The sequence below is a fragment of the Manihot esculenta genome, chromosome 6 (assembly GCF_001659605.2).
Source record: "Manihot esculenta cultivar AM560-2 chromosome 6, M.esculenta_v8, whole genome shotgun sequence".
Lineage (NCBI taxonomy): Eukaryota > Viridiplantae > Streptophyta > Magnoliopsida > Malpighiales > Euphorbiaceae > Manihot > Manihot esculenta.
In genome coordinates this window covers 24,446,134-24,460,302 of record NC_035166.2, presented here as the reverse complement: position 1 = coordinate 24,460,302, position 14,169 = coordinate 24,446,134, and the positions used below count along the sequence as shown (strand labels likewise).

Here is a 14,169-nt window from a genome sequence, read left to right as displayed (position 1 = left end):
GAATAAAAAAGTTATAATCATATGATAATTTTAAGGCCTAGAACGCTTAGTTTATTCAAGCTCATTGAGTTTAATCTTAATCTCGTTACTCTTAAGCAGGTTTTAATGATAAAAGAAAAAGAAGTAAAAATTTAAAAAAAGGGTAAATAAAATAATGATAAATTTGCAATACCTTAAAAGTTTTTTTTTTTTTAACAGTTGCACCTTATCGTTAGAGCAGTTAATAATATATGTTAATTTTAATGGCCATTGATAATGATGAGGTATAATTAATTCAACAAATATAGTTTGAAGTGCAAATTGTTAACAAATTTTTTGACTGTTTATTTTGAAATTTATTAAGTATAATGGTAAAACCCATTGGAATTTCTAAGAGAAGAATTTACGTTATTGAATTTTATTCAGAGCTGAGCTGGTTGAAGAATGTCGTAGAGCACTCTGTTGTCGCTTGAAGCATTTGCCTGTTTCATTTGCAGTCACTTGAAACACTATGGCCATATCTTTTATGTCCTTACCTCTCTGTTAATTCTGGAAACGGAATCGTACATTTTCAGATGAACACTTCAATTGCAAAGAACACGACAAGCAGATGTATATTTTTCAACAAAAGGAATTACAGGACCACCAGCCAGCTCTATTTGGACTCATCCATTGATTATCTACCTTGTAGATCCTTCAAAGATCAACACCCTACATTAAGCAGTCGATATATGTATTCTTCAGGTATCATTAACAAGGCATAAAAGTACGTACTTTCTTCATATGGTTTAAACAACTTGGAAGTTCCAGGAACAGTAAAGATTCAAAAGGACTGGTTGGTCAGTTCAGTGCTAGAATGGCCTCTGGGGAGGCTCAGCAATAGAAGATGTCCAACAAAATTTGCATCTTCATATTTAAACCGTCATGAATAGTGTTCCCATTTCAAAATTATGCATTTGTGATAGAGTGAGAAATAACTTTCATGAAGAAAATTTACTTCTAAGCAAATGATATACATAATTCATGACCCTTATTTCAGGGCTGAAAAAAAGCTACCTACCTCGGTCCAGACTTGTTTATACAGTAGACTCCTGTTGGAGAGACGAGACTAACCTGCACACAATCTAGACATGGCCACTGCTTTAATCAGGTTGGACTTGGCCGCATCCAGCAAAGGATCCGTCTGAAGAGCTCTGTCAAAGCAGAACTTGGCTTCCTCCCATCGACCTTCTGCGACAAATACAAGACCAAGATTGTTGTATGCAGGAGCATAGCCAGGCTGGAGTTCCAGAGACTTGGTAAACATTGCCTTGGCTCGTTCGTATTGCTTTTGCTGCCGATAGAGATTTCCAAGATTGGAAAATATTGTGTGTGCTTGTTCAGATGCTGCAAATGCCAAAGCCTGCTTATAAACATCTTCAGCTTGTAATGATTCCTCTGATAATTGAAGTGAGATACCTAGAGCATATGAATGACCATAAGGAAAATTCTGAAAAAATTGTTAACCACCAAAAGTACAAGAAATGGATGGTCATGAATCTGCACTCACCAAGATTTGACCATGCGTAGCTGCATTCTTTAAATCGAGAGACTGCAACCTTGAGGTACTTTTGTGCTACTTCAAACTGTCGAGAACAGAGATAATGCAAGCCAAGTTGGTGCCACTGCACCCCATCATCTGGGTCCTCCGCTATTGCCTAATTCACATGCACATTAAAGAACATGTGCAAATTAAACATGAAAACTAGGTTTTATATGCTATCAATCAATAACTGGAAGACAATAAGTAATTCTTTAATTCAGAAGCCATGATAAAAACATGACACTTATGAACCCGATCCAAAAGATGATTATATTTTCCCTCTTCCTGTTTAAAGTATTTGTTGACAGGCAATAGAGTAAAATATCAAGAGATATAGAGAAAAGAAAACCCACCATAAACAATTTGCAAGCATTGGAGAATAATAATTCAACTCTAGAACTCGTTAAGACAATGTTATTAAGGCAACATGCAGTGGTAAGGTGATAGGGTTCCCTACTACCTTAGACGAGAGGCAAAGTGACACCTTTTTGAAGTGCGGCGCGATACTTATATATATATATACACACACACACACACTATATGTATTAGACGAGAGACAAAGTGACACCTTTTTGAAGTGCGGCGCGATACTTACATATATATATATATATATACACACACACTATATGCATGTATGATAATTATATATATATATATATAGACACACACACACACACACTCTATATGTATGTATAATGTATAGATATATATGTATAGATATTGTATTAAATCCTTCTTCCCCTACCGCCTTAGGCGAGAGGCAAAGTGATACCTTTTTGAAGTGTGGAGCTATACTTATATATATACATACATATATATGTGTGTATATATAATATATGTATGAGTAATGTATAGATATATATGTATAGATATTGTATTAAATCCTTCTTAATTAGTAAATTAGTTAGCATAATTATAAGGATATATATTCCTAATTAGTTAGCTGAATTATAGGCATACTTATATATAAATATGTAATATTTTTCAATATTGGAATAAACTTGAATATTGGAAGTCAACAATGTAGATATTATATTATTTCTTTCCTATTGTTGATATTATATTATTTCTTTCCTATTTAGTTAAGATATATATATATATATAGGGATATATTCTCTAATTAATACCTAAAATTTAGTTCTTCAATCAGCTGTTTCAAAAGGAAATACGAATTAGGATTTAATCTTTAAAAAGAAAGAAAAAAAAGTCGTGCATATTATTTTCAAGAGGCGATGTCTCGCCTAGCCTCATGCCTCGCCTAGCCTCATGCCTCGAGCCAAGCAAAGAAAGCCGCTCTCCTCTTGCATGAGGTCTCGCTTGGCACGTTTTGGCGCCTTCAATAGCATTGAAGGCCTCGCCTCGCCTTTTTCCCTAGCTTCATGCCTCGAGCCAAGCAAAGAAAGTCGCTCTCCTCTTGCATGAGGCCTCGCTTGGCAGGTTTTGGCGCCTTCAATCACATTGAAGGCCTCGCCTCGCCTTTTTTCTCTTGGTCCTTTTGGCGCCTTTAATAACACTAGGTCAAGAATAGTGTGTATTCTTTGTTTTCTTTTGTTAAAAAAGATGCTAAGCAGCTGCATGACTTTATCAAACTAAAATAGTAAAAACAATTGACAATAACTCAAATGAAACCCAAAATTTTATCAAAACATAACAATCCTATTCAGGGAAAAACATTAAACCTTAAATTCAAGCAAGATGAGAATGAGTAGTTTTGTATGTCCCATACATGAATGGCAGAACAATAGAAGTTTCAAATCATATTCCAATTTGATTATTTTAAAAGAAAATGAGAAACTACGTCTGGAAACAGCCAGCCACTCTCTCTCCACCAAAATTACCTGCTTTAAACTGTAGAGAGCACACTCTTCAACATCCGTCAACTCATCCTTTTCCGTTTCAAATGCTGCTGCAATCTCATGTTGGGCCTTGTGCACCATGCCAAGTCCTGCCCAAGCAATGGGAAGTTCAATTGGAACAGAATCTCCTTCTCTCAAGATTGAAGCCATTTCATTTCCAGCCCAGGAAAGCTGTTCACTGGGATCTTGAGATCTTTCAGCAACCTTGATTCGGTGAACTGCTACAGCATATCGAGTAGACATACAGTTGGGCTCCAATTTTGCTGCCTGGAGAGAAACAAACACATCAAAAGAAAACTACGTCAGCTTGATCACAAAGGTCAGAAAGTAGAATCCATGGTTCCATACCAAATATAGAACAGCAAAAAGTAGAATGCATGTTTCCATGCAAAATATAAAACGTAAAAGGAAATTTTCTATTGTTCATTGCCAAAAAAGCAAAGAAAGATTTTCCCATCAAAAGATCAAGGAAACCAATGAACAACCTCAACAAAAGAAGCAATAAATGACTGTAGCAATGAACCATGAGCACCTTCTCCAAGCACTTGCTGGAACTTCTATGGTCACCAGTCAAGTAATATGCATTAGCAAGAGTTGCCCATATATGCGCTGCTTTTGGATCAACTTTTAATGCTGCAAGCAAACACTCCTTAGCAACATTGACAGCTTCAATCTGATCTAAAGAAGCACCTTCACCAGCACTTGATCCAGCACCTAAGAATTTAGTAAGGATAGCTGTAGTCATGCAAGTTCCTTTACTATATTCCATGATTAACAAGTGATACCATATTAAAAGATTAATCAAGTAAAGAACGCATGTCAGAGGTCAATATAGTTGAAAATTCATGAGCCGAACTCACCAACATCTTACCTGCAACAACTGAACCATATTTACAAAGAAGAAAAGCAGCATAGTTAACAAAGGCAGCAGGATGATTTTGGTCTTTAAGGATCAAATCCTGAAAACATTTTGCTGATAGCTCCAAATTTCCACTGCAAGATCAATTAAGAAATAAGTTATGATCTACTGGTTGAAATCTCGAGGAATATTACCCAAACCATCATCATGCAATGAATTCCTCGCTGTACAAGTTGCAATGCTAAAAGGTGATCCAAACATCCATAAGTATACTGCTAGCAAGGCAACCCATACAAGACTAACCATAATAACATTAATGAGTAATTCCTATAAAAAAAAATATCAAAATAAAACAAATTAATTTAATTCAATTATTATCAGAAGGAAAACTAAAAAGACAGTAATAAAAATATAAGATTTATAAATTATCACATAAGAAAGCCCATGCACAAATTTTATAACTGTATCAAATAGAAGTCAATTTGCTGAAAGAACTTACTGATATCTACAACAATCATTAGTTACTATGAGCCCAAATAAAGAGATGCTTTCATGAGAGAAAAATTCAGCAGAAATAATATGCTTGAAATCTTTCAAAGAGAAGGTAAAGGCACTTCAAAATGTCCCATATTGCTCAGAAGTTTACAATTTGGAAAATTGTTTAAGAAAACAACATTAATCAGTATGAGACGTTTTACATTTCATAAGTGCAAGCTATAATGTTTACATCATGTAAAATATACACAAAATCACCTGTTTGACAGATTCAGATGGTTTCTAGTTCTCGCTTTTGTTTACAACAACCATAGTACTTTTTTTTTCTGTTCTTTCCTTTTCTCTTCCATGATCCCACTGTTGCTTCACTTACCTCACAACACTTTTGCAAACTCTAATCAAGAGACATCTTGAATGTGAAAGTTAGTGTCTTACCTTTGAAGATATGCAATTCCAAGGTTTCCAAGGCAATCATAGTTGTAAGGGTCAATTGCCAACAAAGATGACAAAACTGAAATGGCACTCTAGAAAGAAAAGTTGTAGTCCATGTCAGATCATAAAAATTGAAAATCACTGTAATAGACAACAAAATAGCATTATCCTTATACCTGCACACGACCAGATTTAAGAAGTATCAAGCCCAGTGTGTTCCAAACAGCTGCTTGTCTTATATCTGATTGCATTGACTCCTTTAATCTGGAAAGGATTTCCTCAAGCTCTTCAGCTTCAAGTTCTTTGTCCAAACTATTATCAGCAGAATTTTCACGGAGAATACACTGCATAATTGATGACTCACATGTTGTGAAATTAGCAACTACTAGCATTCTACAATATGTGAAATCCAAGAATAGAACAAAAAAGATGGCAAAAAACAAGATATTTTATTGCACCTGAGCATGGTGAATTTGAACTAGTGAAAGCAACTCTGGCCTAGCTACCTCAGCCTCACATTGCAGCAAGATCTCTTCTGCCTTCTCATAAGCAAAAACTGCCTAAAAGAATTTCCCGTATCAAATGTAACAAAATCACACATATCAACCAAACAAAGGACGTTAGCAAGTCTAACAAATCTACCTTCTGGGGTTGACCCAACCTTTGATACATTAGACCAAGTATAAAATGTGCATGAGCATTTTTTGGCATCTTCCTTGCAACATGAACCAGACCCTAAAATTTTGTGTCAAAGGGATCAAGTTCATGGAGTACACATGTAAAGAACCAAGCCCAAACATTTTCTTGATAAAAGAATTAAGCACCAAATGACAAAGAGGTGGTACTGACAGTTTTAAGGCTGCTGACTTTTTCTTCACGAGAAGAGCTAGGACCTTGACCAGGTTGATCAGCATCCGTGTCAGGTCCATAATCAAGAGAGGCGTCTACCTTACTAATTCTTGATCGGCATTTCCCCAATTTGGTCAATCTTTTACCTTCAACTTCGACAGTATCCCCGTCTTTGCATGTCAAGTTACTACTTTTATCTTGACTTTCATCATTGGTTAACCTATATGACACTAAATCTTTATGCTCAGCACAAAGGAAATTAGAGCACTTGAACATAAAAAATTAAGCACTAATACTACTCTTCAATAGTTCTCTGAGCAACCAAAAAACACTCTAGATATGAAAAATAAAAGAAATTGAAATAAAATAGGTAAAGAATTGATAAAAAAAATCTCAAAGAATTGAAAAATTAAAAGGAGAGAAGCGAAAGCTAACAGAAAAGATGACCTCGTGAGGTCTGGGGCTGACAGGTGGCAAGAATCGGTGGCGTCAGTTTCAGGAGGATTGGCGTTAAGGTCAGCCAAAACGACGACCTTGGAAGGCAGGGGCGTCTTGGAGGTGGAGGTCTCTTCCATAGAGTCGTCAAGGGTATGGAGTTCTGTTTTAACAGGCACAGGCGAGGCCTGCAGTTGGAGCTCTGGTTCAGACATTTTCTAGCGTTGGAAACTGAGAGTTATAGACTGGACGAGAAGTCGAGTGATGATGCCCCGAAGAAACCAGGGCATTTGGGTCGTTTAGGTTTTTCCATTGTGGCAATACCGGTAACGCATATTGGGATGGGCTTCAAGTTAGGCCGTTTGAATTTAAGAAAATTTACTATATAGTATTAGAAAAACTGTTTACTACTTTATTTCTATTTTTTTATATGACAAAACTTATTATCTCTCGGTATTTATTAATTATTTTTTTTATTTAAAATATTTCAATTTTTCTACAATATTTAACAAATAAAATTGATAGAAAAAATTAGAGACTAATAAATAGACTTTTAAAATTTTAAAGATATTTTAATATATTTTTAAAATTAAAAAATTAATTAAAAATTTTTTTATGGAAAATTAAGATTATTAAAAGGTAAAATATTTAATAAATATAATTTAATTATCTTTCAAATTAATTTTCAATATTCCCGAGCATACATCTTAGGATATGGATATGGTTCAATTACAATTCCTGCAGCCCTAACTGAGTTTAATTTGGTCAGTTTTGGGACATGATTTTATTTGTGAACTTTTTTTTTAGAAAAAAAAAAACGCTTGCTGTAAAATATGGACGTTTTCCCAAAAAATTATAAAAACAAAGTTGCAAATTAGCTTCTGAATTTTTTATTAAATTTAACTGCACTCAATTTAATTTTTTTAGAAAAATAAAACTTGCACTGAAGTTCGAATAAATCCTAATTTAATTTATTCAAAAAACCTAATTTAATAAAATATTATTTTTTATAATTCTAAATATCAAAATTATTTATTTTTAGTTATAATAAAAATTAAAAATATAAAATACAAAAATAAAAATAGTAAATAAATTTTACCATCTAAAATTTAGAATAATAATATTTTTATTAAATTAAAATTTACTTGGACTTGCATATGAAATTTATGATTTTATTTGGCCAAAAGTTGAATGAGACTGCATTTCATATTAAAAAAAAAAAAGGATTTGAATGAGACTTGCTTCAATTTCGATGAAAAAATAAAGATTGATTTAGACTTCATACCAAAGACGAACTCAGGTCTGGGGTCAACAAGGTATCTCATAATGTGATGGAGGAAAAGGAAGTAAAAAAATACTATTTCAAAAGCACTTAAGAATTATCTTACATAGATAATATTCAAAGTTTCCTTTTTTCCACAAAAGGAAAATCCATGTCAGAACAGCCAATTGCTACAAGATATTGCCACTAAGAAAGAAGATAACGAGAGACCATAGCAAAATGAAAATAATACTTGTGTAGGGAAAAAGAAACTATTACCATCCTAAACATCATATTGCATGTAATAACAGCATCATGATCCATTCCCTCTTCAGCATACTTTCCTTCACACAGCATACTCCTAAAGCTAACGTTAATATTAAATAGCAATAACGACGAACCAACTTTTATACATTGGTTGGGATCACAAGAATCTCCATCAGATGACCACTAGGGGGAGGAAAATGAAGGGAAAAAAAAAATTAAACGAAAACATCCCATATCTATCCATCCAGCTGTGAAGCACAGAGACGATTGAACAGTACAAAAGAGGTACTGATCAACACAGACATGAGAGAAACTAACAGATGTATGTTTGTCTCAGGTGGCTGCAGCCAGGTTTGAGGGTGCATCTGCAACAGATCACCCAAAACAAGCTTGGAGCCACCCCTTCTTACAGGCATACTCCACATACGAACTGAATTTCTCCTTTGCATTTGGAATGTCAAGAGCCAGATCATCAAGTCCATCCTTTATGCGGGTGAAGCCTTTGGTCATCTGATTGATAGTAATAAGCCCTTCATTGAAACACTCCTGTAGCAGGTCAAGCATCCTGTCATTCTTCTTCTCCATAGCCATAACCAATGCCTTCTTCACCACCTCATGGTTAAAGAAAGGCATCCCAAGATCGCGGATGCATTGGCAAGCTTCACTGACAACACCCCCACTTTCATACTCCTCTAATAGCTTCTGTATCTTGTCCTTTGCATCTTCCACAGCCCAACCAGTCCCACCACCCCAACATCTCAAGATCCTCTCGCCTGCATGACGAGCAGCAATAAGTGATCGAGCCATATGCACAGTCTCACTCCCGCTGCAGTTTGGAGGCAATTTTCCGCTGATCTCCTCCAGATTCAATGGAACCAAGACATCATCAATTACAGCCCTAGCCAAAAAAAGAGCAAGTTCATTTGAAGCGTCCAAAATGTCAAGTGCTGTATCTTCTGCAGATTCCAGAAGAATGACAAATCCATTAACTATATCTTCAGTTGAAAAAATCTCAATGTGAAGAGCTGAGAGCAAAACAGATGCCATTTCCTTCTCCCTGTTTTTCCTATCCATAGCTAGGGTAATGAGTTTTTTCAGGAAAATTGGGTTAAACTCCGGCATGCCAAGATCTTCCAGACTTCGGATTAGTTCAGGAATGTCATCTGACAGAAAATACTCATGAATTATCGTCACAATCTCCTCCTTATATTGTATCAACTTTTTGTCTTTAGCAAGTACCTGTCTATCTTCACTAGAGGGCTTCAAGAATGAAGCATCTAGCCATCCCTCAGATATAGCCTTGGCAACAAGGGACTGAAACAAGGTTTTTGCAGATGGAATGTCGAGAGCAAGGTCATCAAGGCTCTCTGTTAGCCGAGCAAAACCCTTCACCATTTGACTGGAACTTATTAAGCCTTCCTCAGAAGCCTCCTTTAATAGCTTTAATATAAGCAATTCAGCAGTCCGAATCTCCATGGCAAGAATTAAAGCCCTCTTGACAACCTCATGATGAAAAAAAGAAACCCCCAATTCCCTTATGCACCTACATGCCTCAAAAGCATCCCCATTTTCCACATATTCCCTCAATAGATCAGCTATCTTTTTCTTTACTTCCTCAACAGTGATGTGAGTGCTACCACCCCACCTCCTTTCTACAAGTTCTGCATGGTGTGGGGCTGAGAGATAGCTCTTCTCAGCTGTTTTGAGAACCTGAAATCCCTTTGATGACTCTGGAAGGGTCTTCTTTGCCCTAGTGAGGAAAGCTGGGGGAAGGATATCATCAACCACAGCACGTGCTATGAATAAAGCAAGGATATCAACTGCATCTAATATGTCTACTGCAAGATCATCGGCGGACTCAAGAAGTATGACAAATCCATCCCTAATCTGGGATGGGCTGATCACATCAGCATATAGTGCAGAAAGCAGAACAGAAGCCATTTCCTTCTCCTTATCATGCCTGTCCATGGCCATGGAAACAAGCCGCTTGATAAAATAAGGATGATATTCCCTTGAACCAAGTTCTCTAAGATCAGATGTTGCCACCTCCACATCACCAGTACTAAAATACTCCTCTATTATGGAGACAACAGCCTTCTTGTACTCATCTAAAGGGTCTGAGATAGTTGCCCCCACAAGTTGGTATGGCTCCTGTTCAAAATAATGCAGAAGAGAGCAACATATGATTTGATGACCAAATGGTTGCCAAAATTGTTAATAAGTGAAGTAAAAAGGCACACCGAGCAGTGACCAAGACAGTTGGCCATTTTGGACAAGACATGAACACAACACAAAATTAGTGGATTTGGTAGTGGTTTTGCACGTTTTTCATTATTGTGCCAAACAAGTTCTCACGAAATTATTGTATCATCTTGATACACTTATCATTCATAAAATCCATATAAAACCAAGAGCATGAAGAATGAATCAGAATAAGAAATAAAATAACCTCTCCACTGTCATAGTTAGGATCATTCCGATCAATATGGGATTCACCACCAGTATCAAGCAGCTTCCCCCATGTGCCCTTACCACCACCACCATCTGCCAGCATTTAATTAAAGATGACAAAAGTTATTTTCAATTTCAATTCAAATGCATTAGTAAAAACACAAGTTCAACTGTACGAAGCATGAAGAACAAAATGGATTCAGCATGCAAATGTACAATGGAAGAAACAGAATTTACCAACCAGACAAGGTTGCAAAACCAATATGGCACCACGATCAGTAAGTGGCAACAATGAAAATGGACTGCTTTCAACAACATCATGCAGGCTGAATATCTCTTGTTGCTTTTTTTTTTCAAAAGAATGTCATTTTTCAATTTGCCTTCTGCTAGAAACAGTACCTTTTTTTTTTCAGAAGTGGAGCAAATCAGTCATTTCAATTCAATGCACAAAATGGCACTGTAACCATCCTACACAAGTTAGTCTGTCATCAAACATCCAAAGTGATAGCATCTGAAAAAGTAGATGTGCACATAAAGCCCTGCAAAGTTCTAACACCACTAAAACAAATCCTATTAGATACTCCCAACAGACATTGATGATTATTACTAGAATGCAATAAAAAGACCTGCTCAAGAGCTGCAAAGTTCATGATCCTTGGGTTCCCCCATTTTCTTCTCTCTACTTTCTTCTTTTAATTAAATTAATTGTGATAAACAAAGACATAGTGGGTAGAATATCCGAGGTATCAGGAATTGAAAGAACAAAAGAATAACCAGCAAAATCATGTGCAGAACGTGAAAAATGGCAATACTGCTTTCATGATTACAATGAATTTAAAAGGTAAAAAAATATCACAAAAGCCACTGTTATAGAACATGATGTCAACTATTATATAAGCCTGTTTAGTCTACCATATAGTCATATCTAGTTAGCATAATTGAAGGGATTTATATTCTTATTTAGATAGCATGATTATAGGATTAAATGTACAATAAATATGTATTTAATTGAGAAATTCAGATTCTCTGCATGCTATCAAAGTTGTGGCTGATGACCACCTGGTTTATGTTAGAAGTGAAGGCAGAGAACTGCACAAAACAAGCATCACCAAAAATCTATTCTTCACAGAATCAAGATGCAGCATTTATAGGTCAGCATTACAACTGGTATGAACACACAAACAGCCCTAACAACTTGGATATTCATATATGGACAATTAGCACACACCCAGATATAAGAGCTGTCAACCATGCAGCTAATGTTAGTTAGACTGAACCGCTCAGTGTGATAAAAAGTTGCTGATTCAATGACACATATTATTAAGAGAAGAATTATTGTAATTTCCTTCATTGTCCATACCTGCCAGGTATTTGTTTAACTACAACGGACATTTATGAGTGCCTTACAGTCAAGCACAATATAATGCAGCAAACTGATGGCAAAAAGGTGCATCAGGCCATTTTTCGTTCATCCAAATGCCAAATGAAAGCCATAACTGTTCCTATCTATTGGAAGAATGAACTAGTGATTAGCCTTTCCAATTCATTTCAAAAATATAAATATAATCAAATTATAATCCCATCAGTCAATCAACTATTTATGGTCTGAATTCATATATGGATAAAAATAGCACATGCAGAAATCCTAGCTAACCTGCCCTATGAAGATCATAATGCCAGTTGAAGGCCACTATTTCAGCAGCAGACAGACCAAACTATGTGCAAACAAGTTTAACAGTGGGCTCCATATGATGGATATTGCAATGTCTAAAAAATCCATGGTCCTATGGAAAATAAAATTATGCCAATTTAATCATAAGTTGGGATCACCATCCCCCATAATATATAGAAATACTTCCTTGTTTAACCAAGACGTCATCACTAATATCATAATGGATGCAAAAAATTCATCTAATCAAAATAGAAGGAAATACATGAGCATTTAAATAGCTAAATCATAATGGAGTGTCCATTAGGAATGAAATTAATCAATACCATAAACGTCATTAAACATTATATATGACCGTACAGTAAAACCTAAAATTAATGAAAGTAGACCTATTTTAAATTTGTTATAATAACATCATAAAACAGTCTGGCGAATGATTTACCAAATTATCGAACAACTAAGCCCATCAAGCTAGGAGACTTCCAGCCACATAAAATTTCATATATACATATGGCCCTTCTACGCTTTTGATCTTATATCCTACTTCTTTTGGAGGTCAAAAGCTGCTTTGGGCAATTTTTTAAACCAATATTTTTCATGCATTTCACAAGCATAGTAAGAAAATTTAATGCGTAGGATGTTGCCAATTAATTAAGCACAGAATCATGAAATCCATATAAATGCAAAGAAAAACATTGATATCAGAACATGGTCCAGATATACCCACCCTTCTTCACACGCACAAACTTGCCCGAGTGTGACCTTCGTACATGCCTCACCGCAATCCCAGCAGTGGGTGCCTTGCCAGCAGCAGGAACTTTTAACTGATGCTCAGAAAGCAACATTGATGGGGATCTCGGAGAGGATGACAAAGTCTTTGGGGATGATGACAAATTATCCACATTTAGACTTGCTATTTTCAACATTTCCCTCTGCTCATCCGTCAGAAATCCCTCACCAGACGCCATTTCCACTTTGCCACTTCTATAGCCACTAAATCCAAACAAGAAAAAGAAAAAGAAATTATATTTTCAGGATCATCTGGTCATTCAAAAAAGTCTACATAATTAATTAGGAAAGTAAAATAGTGCTAGCGCGAATATTATTAAGTATAAGTTCAATTCAACTGAAAAAGGAAAGCAAGACCAAGCACATATAGCTAAACAGGCATAATTAATGATTATTGGTCATTGATGACGAGATATGTAAACTGTAAGCTATTTATAAAAGATGAGAACTCCATACACGTACCATAGTTTTCAAAAATACTCATTCTGTAAGCATAAAAAGTCACTCTCTCATAATAAATTGTGCAGTTAGAGTTAACTTGGTTTCCATAAAATATCAGACAATGTGAAAATCTAAGATTAAAAATCTTATGTCCTTTTACTTTCTCTCCTATTCCGAGCAACCAAAACAAACCACCCCTATAAGAAACATAAAACGCAAGAGAGAGAGAGAGAGAACCTGCAAACTTGAGGAGGATTCAATCTAAGGCCCGAATCCGACACTTCTGTGCTTGGCCCGGATCTCGAGCCAAAGCAGTAGAAGCAATCGGATCTCCCAAACAGGCTCCCGATCCGAACAGAAACGAAGGAAATGAAGAATTATATAGAACTGAATCTGAAAACCCTAGATCAAAAGCAGCTCCGGCTTCGCTAGAAATTCAGGTGATGTTTTTATGGGTGAGTAAGTTAGCAAGTGTCTCTATCTGTTACTGAACAGGAGAAAAAAGGGAGGAAATGGATGAGAAGGAAAAGGAGAGTGAGAGGACTATTTATAGGGAGGCTGCGGTTACTGGTACACGTCAAGGGGGATTTCGGGTATATCTCGCTTCGATGTCCACGTGGCACGTGCATTACCGGCTGTTGCCTGTCGTTTGCTTCCACCCGGCGGAGGGGCAACCGGTTTAGGGTTTTTAATTCTTAGTTATTTTACCGGATGATTGGAATTACGAAAATCACCTCCCCCTTTCCCTCTATTTAGTAGACCCATTGCAATTGCTTCGCAAGAAGAAATGATACTATAATTGGC

At 36.0% G+C, this 14,169-nt stretch overlaps 2 protein-coding genes across 3 annotated transcripts; both read right to left on the bottom strand.

Annotated features, from left to right (window-relative positions):
• Window positions 1-868: 868 nt before the first annotated feature.
• Window positions 869-6,830, bottom strand: LOC110617449 (probable UDP-N-acetylglucosamine--peptide N-acetylglucosaminyltransferase SPINDLY). The gene is made up of 11 exons (XM_021760215.2): window positions 6,500-6,830; window positions 6,053-6,272; window positions 5,846-5,938; window positions 5,662-5,763; window positions 5,380-5,547; window positions 5,207-5,295; window positions 4,289-4,410; window positions 3,950-4,131; window positions 3,400-3,684; window positions 1,529-1,676; window positions 869-1,437 (listed from the first exon to the last, which is right to left on the bottom strand). Exons 1-11 carry the CDS (start codon window positions 6,700-6,702, stop codon window positions 1,088-1,090), a joined length of 1,962 nt encoding a protein of 653 aa, XP_021615907.1. The 5' UTR covers window positions 6,703-6,830; the 3' UTR covers window positions 869-1,087.
• Window positions 6,831-7,983: 1,153 nt separating this feature from the next.
• On the bottom strand, window positions 7,984-13,897 carry LOC110618255 (MA3 DOMAIN-CONTAINING TRANSLATION REGULATORY FACTOR 1). 2 transcript variants are annotated; one of them, XM_021761391.2, is made up of 4 exons: window positions 13,603-13,897; window positions 12,863-13,128; window positions 10,465-10,559; window positions 7,984-10,166 (listed from the first exon to the last, which is right to left on the bottom strand). In XM_021761391.2, the coding sequence occupies exons 2-4, from the start codon at window positions 13,101-13,103 to the stop codon at window positions 8,391-8,393; spliced, it is 2,112 nt and encodes a 703-aa protein (XP_021617083.1). In that variant the 5' UTR covers window positions 13,104-13,128; window positions 13,603-13,897; the 3' UTR covers window positions 7,984-8,390. The 2 variants fall into 2 exon arrangements, with proteins under 2 accessions (XP_021617083.1, XP_043813320.1); XM_043957385.1 differs by having other exon boundaries at window positions 12,863-13,119.
• Window positions 13,898-14,169: the final 272 nt, after the last annotated feature.

Coding starts and splice junctions, on each gene's coding strand:
- LOC110618255 (XM_021761391.2), bottom strand. CDS start 13,103: ATGGCGTCTGGTGAGGGATTTCTGACGGATGAGCAGAGGGAAATGTTG. Junction 10,560..12,862: donor GTTTGTGCGTGTGAAGAAGG/GTGGGTATATCT, acceptor AAATGCTGGCAG/ATGGTGGTGGTGGTAAGGGC. Junction 10,167..10,464: donor CTAACTATGACAGTGGAGAG/GTTATTTTATTT, acceptor TATTTTGAACAG/GAGCCATACCAACTTGTGGG.
- LOC110617449 (XM_021760215.2), bottom strand. CDS start 6,702: ATGTCTGAACCAGAGCTCCAACTGCAGGCCTCGCCTGTGCCTGTTAAA. Junction 5,939..6,052: donor AAGTCAGCAGCCTTAAAACT/GTCAGTACCACC, acceptor ACAAAATTTTAG/GGTCTGGTTCATGTTGCAAG. Junction 5,764..5,845: donor GGTTGGGTCAACCCCAGAAG/GTAGATTTGTTA, acceptor AAATTCTTTTAG/GCAGTTTTTGCTTATGAGAA.